General features: G+C 50.4%; 1 protein-coding gene across 1 annotated transcript; it reads right to left on the bottom strand.

Moving 5' to 3' along the window:
• Positions 1-5400: 5400 nt before the first annotated feature.
• LOC135275175 (large ribosomal subunit protein eL29-like) lies at positions 5401-5868 on the bottom strand. Its single transcript, XM_064376619.1, has one exon. The coding sequence runs from the start codon at positions 5866-5868 to the stop codon at positions 5401-5403; it is 468 nt and encodes a 155-aa protein (XP_064232689.1).
• Between the last annotated feature and the right edge of the window lie 11776 nt (positions 5869-17644).

Here is a 17644-nt window from a genome sequence, read left to right as displayed (position 1 = left end):
GCAGGAGAATTGCTTGAACCTGGGAGGCGGAGGTTGCGGTGAGCCAAGATCACACCACTGCACTCCAGCCTGGCGCCTGGTGACAGAGAGAGGCCCTGTCCCAAAAAAAAAAAAAAAAAAGAAAAGAAAGAAAGAAAAAGAAAAAGAAATAATTGTACTAAATTCGGGCCAACTACAAGCTTAGAGGGCAGAGTCTCCACACAAGACCATCTTCATTTCTTTAAAGTTTTTTTAATTAAAAAAATTTTTAAACTTTTTTCTTTTCTTTTCTTTTTTTTTTTAATTATTTCCTGAGAGATGAAGTCTCACTATGTTACCCAAGCTGGTCTCAAGCTCCCCAGCAGCTGGAGCGATCTGCCCACCTTGGACTCCCAAAGTGCTAAGATTACAGGTCCGTGCTACTGTGCCTGGCCAAAAAATTTAATGTTTTAAAATTTATTCATTTATTTCTTTAGTATTGTTTTTGAAACAGTCTCACTCTGTCACCCAGGCTCGAATGCAGTGGTGTGATTATGGCTCACTGCAGTCTTGACCTCCTGGGCTCAAGTGATCCTCCCACCTCAGCCTCCTGAGTAGCTGGGACTGGGACTACAGGCATGCACTACCATGCCAGGCTGATTTTTTATTTTTTGAAGAGACATAATCCCATTATATTGCCTAGCCTGGTCTCGAACTCCTGACCTTAAGTGATCCACTGGTCTCAGCTTCCCAAAGTGCTGGGATTACAGGCATGAGCCACCATGCCTGGCCACCCCTGCATTGTTCAAGGGTCAACTGTACTAGCTGTTATCCACCTGAGCTGCAACCTACTTCTCACAGTTCCTCGAAAGGGGAACTCTGTCTCTGGGTCTTTGCATGTGCTGTCTTCTCTGCTAAGGACGCTTTTTCTCTGGGAAGACCCTGGGGACTGAATTAGGTGCCCTGCATGTGCCTCACCTGCCTCGTCTTCTCCTCTATCCCAGGACTCATCCCATGGTCACTGCCCGGTCAGTGGTCAATGCCTACGTCCCCCATCAGAGCATGGGCACCTTGCGGGCACAGAAGCTTCTGTCTTATTCTTCCCTGTTCTAGGTGCTCAGCACAAAGTTAGCGCTACGGAACCGGTCGTTAAGTTAAACTTTGAACTCTGCGCTACAGGACAGAACTTAAACTCCGGATTAGACTCAGAAAGGATTTGAAAATAAATAATACAAATCTGGTGGAAAGCCATGGCCAGAACAGAGGCGTTTCTCTACTGCGTAATGATATTAACCATTTAAATGCCAGGCTCTGTGCCAGGTGCTTATCCACGCTATCTCTTTCCCCCTGAAAGCCCATGCGTGCACTTAACCTCCATGTTGGTGATGAGGGCTTGGCCATTTAGGGAGGCAAGGTGAATTGCTCAAGGTCACACAGCTAGTAAGGGCCAAGGGGGGACTCATGCCTCTTGGAGGAGCTTGCATTCACAGCCTCTGGAAACAGTGATACGGCAGGGAAGGTGATTGCTGCTTGCCTGGCTCTGAGGGCCTACTGGGCAGAGAAAATGACTCGTGCTGTGGGCCCCGAGCAGCAGCAGGGCCAGCAGGAGGCTGGGGAGGTGGATTTCAGTTTCCTGTGTCCAAGAATGCAGACTGCCTGACGGGGTGGCTGCAAATGAGCTCTTGCTTTGCACGCCTGCCACCCACGTGCCTTGAGGTCCAGGGCTGTGCTGAGATCCCTCCTCTCTGTCTATTCCCAGTGCTGCTGGGGGTGGGGAGAGGGGTGCTGGGAAAAGAGGAAGGAAGATCCACTCCAGCCAGAGGTCAACAGAGAAGCAGGAGGAAGAGGGAAAGAAGAAGGAAGGAGGGAGGTCTGGGCCTTCCCAAGGCCTCTCGGGTGAGGGTGCTGGGATTCCCTCCACTGCCTGAGTTCGTGGGTTCTGAGAAAAAGGACGCTCCCCGGGTTGGGGGTGGGCTGCCTGAATTGGAACTTTTGGACAGATAGGGCAGAAATCAGGGCCCCAAACAAACTCCATCTTGAGAGCCAAGTGAGGAAGGACCCTGGCCCGGGGGCCGGGAGCCCCGGATTCCAGCTCCTTCTCTGTTCTGTGTTTCTGGGCAAACTCTTTCCTGCTGTAGGCCTCAGTCTCCTGATCAGCTGAATGGAGGTTTGGGCTCAATGACTTGAGGCACCCCCTACAGAAAGGCGGGAAGCTCAGGCTCAGCGAAGGGCTGGGGAGGGAACTGGAGGTTGGGTCAGGAAGGGTCCTGGTGGCGCCAGGGCCTAGAGCCTAGTTCCTCAGCCACCCCTCCCCGTCCAGTGTCTCCTCTGCCCACCACACAGACCACAGCCTTCTCTTCTCCTTTTCTATATTCAGATATCCTAGAGTTCTGAGGAAGGCCCAGGCTGGTGCCTGGGAACTCTGAGCTGCTGAAGGAGGTGACTCCAGCGGGAGGGATTGCAGTTAGAGGAGACAGCGGGGCCGCAGGAGGGGCCGCCCCGAGTGCTGTGCAGGTGGTGAGGGGTCTTTTCTTCCTCCAGCCTGCCTCTGGCCCAGCAGCCACCCCCCAGCTCTGGTTACTTCTGGAGTCTGGACTACCCAGGAGGCTGGTAGTCGGGGGGCAGCCGGGGCGGGGGGTGTCGTGGTGGTGGGCAGGAGGAAATGCAGTCCTGGCCTTGTCTGAGAGGAAGGTCGTGGAGGCTGTGCCTTGCTGGCTTGGGGGGCCTGTGGCCAAGCGTGCGATGGCTGGATTCTAGGTTCAGTCTAGAACTAGAACTTGAACTGAATTTGGTAGAGTTAAACTGAGTTGGGTTGTGTTGGGATAGGTTTGTTGGGTTGAGTTGATTGGAGTTGAGTTTGATGGACTTGGGTAAGGTTTGATCTGGGTGGGCTGAGTGGAAGTAAATTGAACTGAGTTGGCTTGAGTTGAATTTAGGATAGTTGAGTCTTAAAACCGCAGCCCCTGTCCCTCACAAGCAGCCACTCTGTGGTGGGAGGCCAAACCCCTGCTCCCTCGTCTCCCCGGGCCTATGAGGCCTTCCCTCTGGTGCCCTGAGAACGGTGCCTGGGGTCCCAACCCCAAGAGGTGGAAGGGCTGGGGTCAGTGGGTGCTGGATGACTCTCACCAAAGGGACACCCAGAATGCTTCTTGGCTCCCCTCCTCCCCACCCTCCAGAGAATACATTTTCCTATGAGAGAGGTAGAGAGAAAGGCACAGAGACAGAGACAGAGGTGGAGGAAAAAGAGAGCCAGGGAGGCCCTGCTCCGAGCCGGTGACGGCATAGCGATGGGTACTTCTGTTCATAAAGACGGCTTCTGGTGACAGACACTGTTGTTTTACCACCCACCTCTCAGCCTGATGCTCAAATCACTTTACTCTGGGTTCAGACTCTGGGCTCTCCAGCCTCAGGAGGGCCTCATTCAGATTCCACTAACTCCGTATGATCTGGAGCAAGCCCCCTCCAGTCTCTGGGTCTCTGTTTCCCCATCCCTAAAATGAGAAGATTGGCCTCAGTTTCCTTCCAGATCTATTGTGTCTAATGCTAATTTCCTGACTGGGGAAGTAGCTTTAGCTCCTGGTTCTCAGGCAGCCAGGGCTGACCTGTGACTCCCCTGGTGGGGAAAGCGTGGAGCGGATGTAGGGACGGAGGCATCTCTGTTCAGGAGGAACAATTCCCAGCCAAAGCTTAGAACATGAAGCAGATTGTGCCAGAAACAGAGGCAGAGAGGGAAGAGTCAACGAGAGGAAGACAGCAATACGGAGATACTGAACGAGGAGGAGAGTCCAAGACAGCCACACACAGGCAGAGCAGGGATGAGAGAGCGGGAGAGAGAGCGCACAAAGCTGATAAACGCAGGCAAAGGAGGATTGGGCCGTAAAAAAGAGGGAAGACAGGCCGGGTGTGGTGGCTCACGCCTGTAATTCCAGCACTTTGGGAGCCCAAGGCGGGTGGATCACGAGGTCAGGAGTTCAAGACCAGCCTGGCCAAGATGGTGAAATCCTGTCTCTACTAAAAATACAAAAAGTAGCCAGGAGCAGTGGCAGGCACCTGTAATCCCAGCTACTCGGGAGGCTGAGGCAGAGAATTGCTTGAACCCAGGAGGTTTTTGAGTTGGCATGTGTTGGGATGGGCTGGGTAGAGTTGACTGGAGTTAAGTTTGATTGGCTTGGGTAAGGTTTGATTTGGGTGGGCTGAGTGGAAGTAAATTGAACTGGGTTGGCTTGAGTTGAATTTAGGATGCGATGCATTGAGTCGAGTTGAATTAGGTTGGGTTGGTTGGGATAAAAAAGTTAAAAGACTCCTGGGAGACAGATCCAGGGGAATTGTGCCTCGGGAAGGGGGTGTGAGCAAGGAGAGACCTGGTGAGAGGAGGTGTCCATGGCTGAGATCTAAGCACTGTGAGTCTGAGATGATTTGGCATATAAATGGTTTATCTCAGTGTTTCTCCGTTTTCTTTTGCATTCTCCATTCTCATTGGTAATGGAGGCTCATGATGGCGTGAGAAGAAAGGAGTATCAGAATCTCATTGCGTGTGTATGTGTGCTCGTGTGTATGTGTGCTCGTGTGTATGTGTGCTCGTGTGTGTGTGTGTGTGTGCCCGTGTGTGTGCTCGTGTGTGTGTTTATGTGCTTGTGCGTGTGTGTGTATGTATGTGTAATTTGAAAAAATACCCAAAGGTTGTTCTTTTTTTGGTTGTTCCTTTTTTCATTTTAAAAATTAATTTATTTTTATTGACAAATAATAATCATGCATATTTATGGGGTACAATGTGTATTAGTTTGTTTTCAGGCTGCTAATAAAGATGACATACTCAAGACTGGGTGATTTATAAAGGAAAGAGGTTTAATGGACACCCAGTTTCACCTGACTGGGGAGGCCTCACAATCATGGTGGAAGGCAAAGAAGAGGCAAAGGCACATCTTACATGGCGGCAGGCAAGAGAGCATGTGCAGGAGAACTCCCACTTATAAAACCATCAGATCTTGTGAGATTGCCATGAGAACAGCATGGGGGAAACCACCCCCATGATTCAGTTATCTCCACCTGGCCCTGCCCTTGACATGTGGGCATTATTACAATTCAAGGGGAGATTTGGGTGGGGACACAGCCAAACCATATCAAATGTGAGTTTTTTCTTTTTTTCTTTTTGTTTTGAGACAAGATCTTGCTCTGTTGCCCATGCTGGAGTGCAGTGGCGTGACTGAAGCTCACAGCAGCCTTAACCTCCTGGACTCAAGAATTTTCCCATCTCAGCCTCCTGAGTAGAACTGTAAGCACATGCCACCATGCCTGGCTAATTTTCTTTTATTTTACTTATTTATTTTTTTCCTGCCCCAGGTTTATTTGTACAAATAGCATGGGAGGACCCCGGCCCAATGCAGATGGCAGCCCTGGGGGTTGCACCAGTCCTTCTGTCCTCGAGTTGGCAGACCGAGATCTCTACTCTGAAGCCTTTATAGGGGCCTGGGCACCTTCGGGAGCCTGAGCTGGCACTGAAGCTGGAGCTGCAGCCTGGGCCTTGGTTTCATGCTTGGCCTTGGCCTGTAGCCAGCAGAGCCTGAGCCCCTTGGCAATGCGGGCACGAACGTGCTTCCCCAGCTTGGGGTGGGCAATGTAGGCAAGTCGATCGAGCTTGCGGCTGCCACCCTTTGGGATCTTGGGCTTAACCTCCTTGGGCTTTACGAGGGCCTCGATGGCCTCGGGACCTGCACTCCTGGCCCTGGCATTGCTGGCCTGCATCTGCTTTAGGCCCTTCTTCTTGTGCTTCTTGGCAAAGCACATGTTCCTCAGGAACTTGGGGTTCACCCCCTTAAGAGATTCGTATCGTTGTGATCGGGGTTTCTTGATACCATTTCTGAGCCGTTTTCGGGACTGGTTGTGCGTGGCGTGGTTCTCGGACTCAGCCATGTCTGCACCTAAGCCGTGGCTCCCGAAGCGCCTAGAACTGGAAGAGAAAGAGCTCTTTTTATTTTTGTAAGACAGGGTTTCACTGTGTTGCCCAGGCTGGTCTCAAACTCCTAAGCTCAGATGATCTGCCCATCTCGGCCTCCCAAAGTGCTGGAATTTACAGGTGTGAGCTGCTGCTCCTGGCTAATGTGATGTTTTGATCTGTGTATTTGTTGTGGAAAGATTCAATTAAGCGAATTAACAAATCCTTCACCTCACTGACTTATAATTTTTTTTTTTATGGTGAGGGTGTTAAAAGTCTTTTAGCAATTTTGAAATATATAATACATTATTATTAACTGTGGTCACCATGCAGTGTGATAAGTCACTACAACTTCGTCTTCCTAACTGAAACTTTGCATCCATTCATCAACGTCTCTCCTTTCCCCATCTCTCCTCTTTCTCACCTCCCTCTCCCAGCCTCTGGTAATCACCTTGCTATTCTCGGCTTCCATCAGAGCAACTTTGTAAGACTGCTCATAGAAGTGAGATCATACAGCACTTGTCTTTCTGTGCCTGGCTTATTTCACATAGCATAATGTCCTTTAATTCTATGCGTGTTGTGAATGTTGCCATCTTTTCGAAGGCTGTGTAGTATTCCAGTGCATCTACATACCACGTTTTCTTTATCCATGCATCTGTTGATGGACACTTAGTTTGCTTCCATGTCTTGGCTATTGGGAATAATGCTGAAACAAACCCAGGCGTGCAGATATCCCTTTGACACACGCCAAAGGTGATTCCTAATTGCCTCCCAGGCTACAACATGTTCCAGTGGAGAATCAATATCCCACAGAATCTTCACTCCTGCAGAGAAGTTCTGTTTGGATTAATCCCTGGAATTTTTTTTTTTTTTGGAGATGAGTCTCGCCGAGGTTGGAGTGCAGTGGCGTGATCTTGGCTCACTGCAACCTCTGTCTCCTGGGTTCAAGCAATTCTCCTGCCTCAGCCTCCCAAGTAGCTGGCATTACAGGCACATGCCGCCATGCCCGGCTAATTTTTATTTTTGTATTTTAGTAGAGACGGTGTTTCACTTTTTTGCCCAGGCTGGTTTTGAACTCCTGAGCTCAGGTAACCTGCCCGCCCTCGACCTCCCAAAGTGCTGGGATTACAGGTGTGAGCCACTGCACCTGGCCAGAAAATTTTTCATGGAGAATGAAAGGAAAACATAACGGTCAGTAAGTTTCCCTTCTCAGTCTCTTAACCCAACTCTTAGGTAGCAGCCTTTGAAGAAAAGAAAATGTATTTATTGAGCACCTAATATGTGCTAAGTACTTTTGCTTCCATTGTTGTATTAAGTGTTCACAAAAGACTTCCATTTTATAGTGGGGGAACTGTAGCCCAAGGAACTGAAGCAACAAGGCCAAGGTCACGCAGCTGGTGTGATGTAAACCCAGGTCAGTGTGTCCCTTTAGACAAGAAAGTGACAGAAAACCATAGATGGTTTGAGTGGCGGCAACCAAAGGATGGGAGGGGAGGGGAGTGGGAGTGATGAGCTAGGGCGGCTGGGGGCGCTGGCGGACTGACGGTGAGAGTCACAGGAGACTGGGGTGCAGACAAGTGGGCTGAATGGTCTGTCAGAGAAGAGGTGAGGATAAGGGAGTGGGCAGCCCAGAGACGTTTTGCAGGTGGAGGCCTAGTCATGGAACTCGTGGACGCAGTGAGGTGGCAACAGGCCAGGTGCTGGTTTGTGGACCTTCAGCACTTCAGAATTGATATCCTCCTAAGAATCCGGGCAGGTGAATCCCTGCAAGGAGGTTCCCAGCACATGGCTCTCTCCTTTGTCTTCTCTGTTCCTGAGGCTCACCCCATCATCTCGGAGCTCCTTGAAAGTGGAGGACTCCAGGCAGGGGCCTGTCTGGGGGTTGGCCAAGATGCCAGATGCCACGTTCTGAGTATTTGCAGGATGGGTGCAGTGGAACTGAAGGGATCTCAGAGCAGTGAGGTCACTCCTGTGTGCTGGGTGCCGGGTGCCCCAAGGAGGCTCCCAGTTTCTGTCCTGGGGGTGTCCTGGGAGAGGGGCTCAGGTTTGGGGTCTTTGGGGTGCTCACAGAGCTAGTGCTCCTCTCCTCAGGAGTGGGTGGCTGTGGGCAGGTAGCTGCACATCCTACTCACCACCCAGTTCTTTCTTGTGGGCCTGTGGGCCTGGCTGGGTGGCTGGGCCTCCTCCTTCCCCAATGTCTTGGTGACTCACCTACCCACACCCACCACAACACACCACACTTACCCCACATAACCGCTGGGCAGCCCCACGAGAGAGCCCCAGGGTGGACGGAGGGAAGACTGACTCCTCACAGCTGGGGAGCCGGGATAGCTCTCTCTGTCAAGCTGCTCTGAGGGGCTGGGATCAGCTCCTTCATTCACTTGTTCATTCTTAGCTTAAAATGTGTATATTTGTGGGGACAGCAAACAGAGAGAGAAGCCAGAGCCTGAAATGTTGGAACTGCAGTAGAACAAACAGAAAACTTGAGCCAAGTCGCCTCGTCGCTCTCTGCCTGAGTTTCCTCATCTGTAAAATGACCATAATGCTTTCTTGCGTTAGGATGATGGAGAGGATCAAACAAGATAACAAAAGCCAAAATGTGTGTGAACTGTAGTCACAGTTTATAGTTTACTAACGTATAAATAGTCATTCACTCATTCGTCCATTTAACAAAGACTGATGGAATCCTTATTAAGCACCAGGCAGAGTCCTAAGCCTTTTACAGGCATTAACTCATTTGATCCTCCTAACAACCCTATGAGGTTGGTGCTAGGATTGTCCCCATTTTATAGACGAGAAAACCGAGGCACAGGGGGTTAAGTAACTTGCTCAATGCCATCTAGCTAGTAAATGGTACAGCTGAGATTCACACCTAGTTCTTTTGATTGACTCTGAAGTATTTCATTCATTCATTTAGCAAACATTTATTAAATACTTTCTCTCTTTCCTTTTAGTCTCATTTTGTCACCTAGGCTGGAGGGCAGTGGCACAATCTTGGTTCACCGCAGCCTCCACCTCCCGGGATCAAGCGATTCTCCTGCCTCAGCCTCCCTAATAGCTGGGACTACAGGCATGTGCTACCACCACACCTGACTAGTTTTTGTATTTTTAGTAGAGACGGGGTTTCATCATGTTGGCCAGGCTGTTCGTGAACTCCTGAGCTCAAGTGATCCTCCTGCCTTGGCCTCCCAAATTGTTGGGATTACAGGGGTGAGCCAATATACCCGGCCAAATGCATTCTCTGTGCGTGTCCCTGGGCCAACAGAAAGGAACCAGAGTTGGCGAGGGGGGTCGAGGTTGTCTTCCAGGGGCAGAGGTTGGATATGTGGGGTGCAGGAAGGGTTGCAGTTTTTGGTTGTTGTCATGTCTAAGCTTGCCGTTAGCCAGCTAAGATTTCCGCCCTGTGCAGCACAGTCCTACACACCGTTGTCAACAGCATCCCATTGAGAAAACATTCGAGTAAAGAGCACAGGCTTTGGAGTCATCCCAGACCTGGGCCGAGTCCCAGCCCTACCATTCCAAGACTGTGTGACTTGGACAAGTCACTTTACGTCTCTTAGCCTCAGTTCCCACCTCTGAAGAACATGATTGGAGATGTTATGTATGTGAAGTCCAGAAGTATCTGGCATGCCTTGGTTGCTCGATAAACATGAAGGTCTTTTCCTGCTCAAGCAAATGCCAGGAAATATGGAGAAGAAGCAGTTTTGGCTTCTAGCATCCTTGCAATCCCCTCTCCCTCACTTGAGAGGGTCTGAAGCAAGCTGGGCTCTGGACATGCAAGAGTGCTCTCACCGCACGGCCCTTCCTCTTGTCTCCATCCAGGCCCAGGGCCCAAGACCAGTAAGACTCCTAACCTACCAGCTCCGAGGCTCCAGGCAAAAGCCACTTCCCCTCTTGGAGCCCTGGCTTCTTTGTCTGTCAAATGGAGAAACGCAGTGCTGGTGGCCACCAGTTGTTCCTGCCTGTCCTGCACCCCTTCCTCTTATTTGGGTGACTGCATCCAGTTTTTTCTTTTCTTTTTTTTTTTAATTGAGACGGAGTCTCACTCTGTCGCACAGACTGGAGTGCAGTGGCGCGACCTGGGCTCACTGTAATCTCCGCCTTCCAGGTTCAAGCAATTATCCTGCCTCAGTCTCCCAAGCAGCTGGGACTATAGGCGTGCGCCACCACGCCCAGCTAAGTTTTGTATTTTTAGTAGAGATGGGGTTTCACCATGTTGGTCAGGCTGTTCTCGAACTCCTGACCTCATGATCCACCCACTTCGGCCTCGCAAAGTGCTGGGATTACAAGTGTCAGCCACCACACCTGGCCAACTGCACCCAGTTTTCTACTGGGGAACATCCTGCTTCCACTCTCAGTCATCTGGGCACGTGGTCTGGGACTGGCCAGTCAGCATCCGGACATTCCATCTTCCTGGTCACAGCCGTTGGTTCAGGGATAGGTGCGTGAGCTAAGCTGGGGCAATCACAAGTGTCCCGGGAACTCCTGGTACCAAGAAAAAGGCCAAGAAAGAGACATTCTCTTCTCAAATGGGATTGTGGCATGAGAGCAGCGTTAAGTCTGGAGCTGCCTGAGACCTCTGTAACATCACTTGGGAAACACTTGCCTGAGGATGAAGCCAACAGGAGGAAAAGAGAGAGGAAAAGGAGGAGATGAGAGGGAGAAGAAAAGATGGGGGTGGAGAGAGAGGGGCAGGGGTGGGTAGGAGAGAGACAGAACCCAGTATGATTTCTGGATACAGCCTTGCCTGTCCAGAGAAAGTAGCTCCCTTTCTTCGGAAAATTAGTTGAAATTGTGTCTGTTGCTTGTAATAGAAATAATCTTCACCTATTCAGGGGCTAAAAACACCTATGTTGGCCAGGCATGGTGACTCACACCTGTAATCCCAGCACTTTGAGAGGCCAGGGCGGGCAGATTGCTGGAGCTCAGGAGTTCAAGATCAGCTTGGGCAACATGGTGAAACCCTGTCTCTACAAAAACAAACAAATAAAAAACAAACAACAACAACAAGAAAACAAAAATTAACCAGGCATGGTGGTGAGTGCCTGTGGTCCCAGCTACTTAGGGGGCTGAGGTGGGAGGATCGCTTGAGCCCAGGAGGTCTAGGCTGCAGTGAGCCGTGATCGTGCCACTGCACTCCAGCCTGGGCAACAGAGTGAGACCCTGTCTCAAAAATCAAAACAAAACAAAACAAACACAGAACATCTTCATCAAAAGATTGTTATGTGGATCAAACGGGGAAGATAACGTAAGCAAAAATATTTCCCGACCTTGTATATGGCTGAATGACAGTAAGTTATTAATGAAGTGTTAACGCAGGAACACACATTCCATGCAAATGACGAGTCAGCCCAGTTCTGTTTGAGAGGCTGAAGAAAATGGACTTTTACAGTTCTTGCCTGAGAACAGAAGGGATTTTTGGAAGTATGAATTCTTGTCCCCTGTATTTTTGGAATTATGAATTCTTGTCCCCTAAATTTTCAGTTCATTGGGTGCAGCTTTTCTAAGGATAAGGTGTCCTTGCATTGGGTCACACTGTTTTTTTCTTTTTTTATTATTGCACTTTAGGTTCTGGGGTACATGTGCAGATCATGCAGGATTGTTGCATAGGTACATACATGGCAAGGTGGTTTGCTGCCTCCATCCCCCCGTCACTGATATCTGGCATTTCTTCCCATGTTATCCTCCCCAATCTCCCTACCCCCCACTGTCCTTCCCCTAGCACCCCCAACAGACCCCAGTATGAGATGCTTCCCTCCCTGAGTCCATAGGTTCTCATTGTTCAACACCTGCCTATGAGCATGCGGGGTCACACTGTTTCTTATGTGACTTGTTCCAAGGTTGGTTACTTTACAAGAGGCCATAACACAGCGAGGAAAGATACCTGGCCTGTTTGGGCAAGTCCCTGCCTGGCTCTGAGTCTCTGATTTTGTTACCTGAATCGGGCTGGATTGGGCCTTCTCCTGGGGAGCACGTGACTCTGACCCACTGTGGTCCTGCTATTCCAGACCTTATCCCGGGACAAAAGAAGTCTGCTCACCTCTGATGTCTGCAGCATGCACTGGTGCCTGGATTCCTGGATTCTCCAGAGAAGCCACACACCAGAAACCACAGCCCATTGCCAGAAAGAGACTCTTTCTGGAGTCTGGCAGACATTTCCAATTCCCTGTCTATTCCAAAAAATTCAATTTCTTAACCTGGTTTGCAGCCAAGTGAGGCCAGGTGACACGATTCTAGTGAAAGAAATGTAAAGTGGAAATCTCCTGGGGCTGCCTCTTCCCTTTCCAACCTTTTCCCATTTGGAACATGGGCATGAAGTGCTTAGTGCGAGGACACAAACTATTGTGAGGAAGACGGAGTGGAAAGATCTGGACTCCTGATGGCACTGCTGAGATGCTGAGAAGCCGCCACGGCATTGGGCTGCTTACCCCTGGACTTGTTATCTGAGAGGAAGAATCCTGCCTCCTTTTTTATTTGGGGTTTTTGATATATGTAACCACATGCATTCCCGACACACTAAGCCAGCACTTACCTGCAACCACACTCTCTCTCTCTCTCTCTCTTGTTTTTGTTTTTAGAGAGATGGGGGTCTTGCTAAGTTGCCCAGGTTGGTCTTGAACTCCTGAGCTCAAGCAATCCTCCCACCTTGGCCTCCCAAAGTGCTGAGATTACAGGCATTACCACCACACCTGGCCACTATTCTCTCTTAAGTTCTTTCTAGGCGTCTAGTCCAACTTTTTTTTTTTTACTTGCATCTGGGACCACAATGACAGAATTGGAGTAATTTTATACTTATTAATTATAATAATTCTACCAGTAATCGTTATTTTTGAGTGCCTTCTGAGTACTAGGAATTGAGCTAAGTGATTTTATCCCCAATTCAATGGTCCCAGGAAACAATACTATTATTTTCCTCATTTTCAGATGAGGAAACTGAGGCTCAGAGATGACAAATGACTGGTTCCAATTCACACAGCTAGAATTAAAGCTGGGCTCTGAACCTAGGTCTGCCTTACGCCAAAACTCCTGCTCTTCATCCTCAGCGTGCCTAGTTCACCAGGCTTGTTAACAGGTAGGGAAACTGAGGTCCAAGAGGAAGAGTTACTTGCCCAAGGTCACACAGTAATTTCAGGAAGTCATGTTACAAGAAACCAGACCGACTGGGTCCCCGTTCCAGGGCTCTTTCTATGATATCCTGCTGCTTAGCAAATGCCAGGGCCTGAAGACCAGGCTGAGGTCTGGATGATGGGAGCTATTGAAGGTTCTAAGCAGAATTAGGAGAGTGTTCCACATGCCAGGGGAGAGCTGTGGAAACACGTCTTCTTCCTTCAGCTATGGTGGAGAAGGAAGAGGGTGAGAGGACTGATATTTTACAGCCCCAGCAACTTCCTGAGCAGTGTTCCTTAGCCAGACAATGGCTCTTTCCCCTGGTTTGTCCGTCACAGATGGCTGGGTCCCCTGATCCCAGGAGCTGATGTCTGATGCTCTGCAGATTACACTGATGGTGGGGGCCGGCTGGGGAGGATGCCATGGCATGACCACTCCGCCATCCTGTGCCAATCAGATGGTGCTGGTTGCCTAATGCAGAGGTCTGCGAGACAGGGGACCCTGCAGTGGAAACTCCCCAGATGAACTTGGGGACTCTCCACTTACAGTCTCCGGTTTGTTTATTTTCTTGGCCCATCCCCGGGAGGATTTGGGTGTTTGTTTAAGTACTCAGGGTTTGAGATCCAAGAGAACCAGCGATGAGTGTAATAGGGAGTTACGTTTGTAAATGTTCAAATCACACAGGCCAGGGCTCAAATCCCGACTCTACCACCTATATATAGCCTGTGGTATAGGCTATAGCAAGTCGGTTAATTTTCCTGTTTACAAAAATGGGGACAGAGGAAAATCTACCTCATGGGGCTGTTAGGAGTGATAAAGAAGGTGATGCACCAAAAACCTTTAGCGTGACGTCCGCCATGGTAAGCGCTCCAGAAGTGTTTAAAACTCCGCCCACCCTTCTCAATGACACGCTTTTAGTGACAGAAGTGTAAAGTGGAAATCTCCCGGGGCTGGGCCTATTAAGAAGGGTGGGCGGAGTTTTAACCACTCTCTCTGCATAATCTAGGGAAATCTTTGAGCCTCATTTTCCTCTTTTGCAAAATGGGGATCATGATGCCTTCTTCTTCCAGCTACTGTGAGGGTTTCAGTGAGAAAGCAGTGTAAACACATTTGGTGGGCTGGGTGTGGTAGCTCATGCCTGTAATCCCAGCACTTTGGGAGGCCAATGTGGGAGGATCACTTGAGCCCAGGAGTTCAAGACCAGCCTGAGCAACATAGCGAGACCCCTGTCTCTACGAAAAACAAATAAAACAAAATGAGCTGGGCATAGTGATGTGCACCTATAGTTCCAGCTACTCAGGAGGCTGAGGTAGGAGGATTGCCTGAGCCAGGAGATCAAGGCTGAAGTGAGCCAAGATCGCAGCACTGCACTCCAGCCTGGGCAACAGCATGAGGCCCTGAGTCAAAAACGGAACAGCAACAAAACCAAAACCAAAACATTTGTTTGTGACTCTCGGTTCTCAGCTTCTCAGCTGAACTATGTTGCCAACTAACCCCCCAACAAAGCATTTCCGCTTCCTTTTAACTCCAAACACTGGTTGGTTAGGCGGGGCCTTGGGTACACGTACCTGGTATTCCAGAACAAAGGGGTGGGGCCTTGAAACCTGACTCTTCCCTTGGACAAACTGTGTCAGCACTGGGCCTCAATCTCTTTCTCTGTAAATGGAAGTGATAATACTGACTTCATAGGCTTGTTGAGAAAAATCACATGTAACTGTGCATTTGAAACACATAGCACTCTGTCCTGCACATAGTAGATATTCAAGAAATATTATTGTTATTATTACCTCCAATGGTCAACATTAGCCTGGTTCTGAGTAGGTAAAGAGGAGGGGGAAGGGAGTTTTTCATGGAACCCTCTTGCTCAGGTAGGGAGTAGAAGGGAGGGCCAGAGCTCCTACTGAATGCTGGGGACGCTCACGGGGACCAGCTTACCTCATCCTCACAACAACTCTTTCAAGAGTGGCATTATTAACCCCATTTTTACAGATGGGGAAACTGAGGCCCACAAGGGGCAGTTTGCCGCTTAAGGTCACACTAAAGGCCGGGTGGGGATGGGGACTGGGATTTGAAGAGCTAATCCTGAGTCCAGAGCCTTCCTGCCTGACTGTGAAGCTGCCTGCAGAGGTGGGGCCGGGTAGGGCTGGGTCCCTGAGTGATTCAGGTAAGAGTCAGCTCCGGTTTTCCAAATAGTGGGTGGGGCCCAGCAGGAGTGAGACCTCTCCAGAAGCATTACAATTCAGGGTCTAGCTAGGGTGAGCAGGAGGGCATGTGATTGGTGTGGATAATGGGGATGGGGCTATGCAGAGAGAAATCCTACTGCTTGTCACCAGTGGGGTATAGGGAAGGAGGTCCTTGCTGCCTTAGCTGGGAAGGGCTCAGGGCCTGGGGTGAAGCTGGACCTGTGGGACAGTTGGGGGTGCTGGCCCATGGGATAAGCTGGAGAAGGCAGGGAAACTGAGGCAGCCAGTGATAATTTTGGTGGTCGTCACAGCATATAGGTGGGTTGGCAGTCACTTCGATGAGGCTGGCCCTGGACCTGGTCTGTTTTTTTAATGCATTCAAAACTCCTGCAGATACTCATTCATTTCTTTGTTCAAGCAACCAACATTCCCTGAATGTCTTATCTGCCAGATCCTATGCTTGGCCTTGGGGCTACAAGAGTGACCGAGACTCTCATAGCCTCACAAGGGAGGGCGGGGAGCAGAGGGACAATGTGGTCAGAAGTGGCACTGCTGTGGCCAGGGAAGGCACAGGGGCTTCCTAGAGGAGAGAGAGGGGAGGAGGAGGCCTCCCAGGGGACATGGGAGATAGACTTGCCCTATGAGTAGAAGCTCACCATACTGAGGACTAGGATGGTGACACCAGTACTAGACACTTAGACTATAGGCTTTGCAGTAAGGAGCAGGCAAAAGTGGCCCTGTGCTGTGGTCTCTTTCCCAGGGCTGGGCCAAGGGCTATCTCAGACCTCTCCCCTGTGTATCCAGCTGCATGCTGGGACTGTTGGGGGTGCTGGCCCATGGGCCAAGGTGGGAGAAGGCAGGGAAGGTTTGATCCTCCTCATCCCCCGAGGTGGATCAAACACAAGAAGCCCAAATTCAAATTCTACCTACCCATGCCAGCTCCCCTTCCCTGGGTATTACCACCAGCATTGAGCCAGAAAGCTAGGTGTCCTTAGTACCTTTCTTCCCCTAAGCTCTAGTGCTAATCGGTCACCAAGCCCTGGCACTTCTGCCACCATTTCTCTCATCTAACTTCTCCCCACTCCATGCTCTTGGTCCAGCCCCATCCCTGGAGGGCTGCCCCGGCACCCTGCCTGCTCTCTCAGACTCTGTCCTCTCCTGCATCGCAGCTGTGTTGACATCTTCAGTGCTGGTCACAGAGCCTGGCCACAGTGAGGGCTCAATTGCTCCATGCTGGAACTGGACCAGTCCTCAGAGGCCATCTGATCTGCTCATTCTGTTGTTCAAGCAGGGAAACAGAGGCCCCGTGAGGCCTAGAGGCTTGTCTAAGTTCACAACATGGAAGAAGTGACTTGGACTCACTTCTGATTCTGAGGCAGGAAGGCTCTTCCCATCAGTGCCGAGGCCACACAAGTGTTTCTTGTTTTGAGTGCAGATGGGTGGCTTGGAAGTCAGCAGGAGGCACAGGTGTGGTGACTTGATGGGCTCAGGGCCCAGAGGGAGGCCTGGGAGTGTAAGATGGAACCTCATTCAAGCCCATCTCTCCTTTCTTCTTACCAGAAAGTCCCCCTTTCTTTGGACAACAGAACCCTACACCTCCACCCCGTCACCAACCCTTTTGCTGATAATCCCATCTCCTTGCCCTGTGAATGCCAGGGGGTCCTTGATCTGGGGAGGTAGGGAAGGCTGAAGCTGGTCTGGGCACACTGAGAGCCCCACGCCCTCTGCCTGCCCCACTCCTTCTCGAGGTTTGCCCTGGCTTGCTCTGTCTCCCTAGGGCAGCTGGCTTTTCTCCCAGGGGAGTATGGGAACAGCTTGGATGAGAATGGGGAGGGGCTTCCCAACAGGTCTCACCTCTCCCACCTGGCATAATTTCTACCCTGCACCCAGTGATGCCCAGCAGCCAGCACAAGAAATTCTGAGTCCTCCCACCGGCCTTCTCCACTGTGGGGCCCACAGGATGGCTGGGTGTGCTGGAGAAACAGGGAGAGGACTTGTGGGTGCCAGGACCAGGAGACTGTGGGTGACTTTGGGCCTATCCCTTCCTCCTGGGTGTTTCCTGAGCTGGAGGAAAGGGGAGCTGGATGCTGGAACTCTGTAAATTCAGTGGTGGATGTGAGTCCAGCTAGAGCATGGACCCTGCCAAGCCCTGGAATCTGAGTTCAGAGATCTTTGGAAAAATGCCTCCTGATAATTGAGCATCTACTACACACTGGGCCCTGCACCAGGAGATTTGTGTGTATTACCTAATTGAATCTTACAACCAACCACCCTCTGGGATGGTTTTTGCTATTGAGCCGATTTTATAGATGAGAACACTGAGGGCTAGGAAAGATAAGTACCTTGTGACACAGCCAGTAAGCTGTGGAGTCTGGATTTGAAACTAGACTCTCTTGGACTTTGGAGTCCTATCTCTTCATTTATGGCAGAGAAATGTGCCTTCAGAGGGCTGAGACCAGCCCAT

The sequence above is a fragment of the Aotus nancymaae genome, unplaced genomic scaffold (assembly GCF_030222135.1).
Source record: "Aotus nancymaae isolate 86718 unplaced genomic scaffold, 86718_ANA_hifiasm-v0.15.2.pri h1tg000003l, whole genome shotgun sequence".
In the NCBI taxonomy this organism is placed as follows: Eukaryota; Metazoa; Chordata; class Mammalia; order Primates; family Aotidae; genus Aotus; species Aotus nancymaae.
The sequence above is the reverse complement of the archived record's forward strand: the minus strand, read 5'-3'. Positions and strand labels throughout refer to the sequence as shown.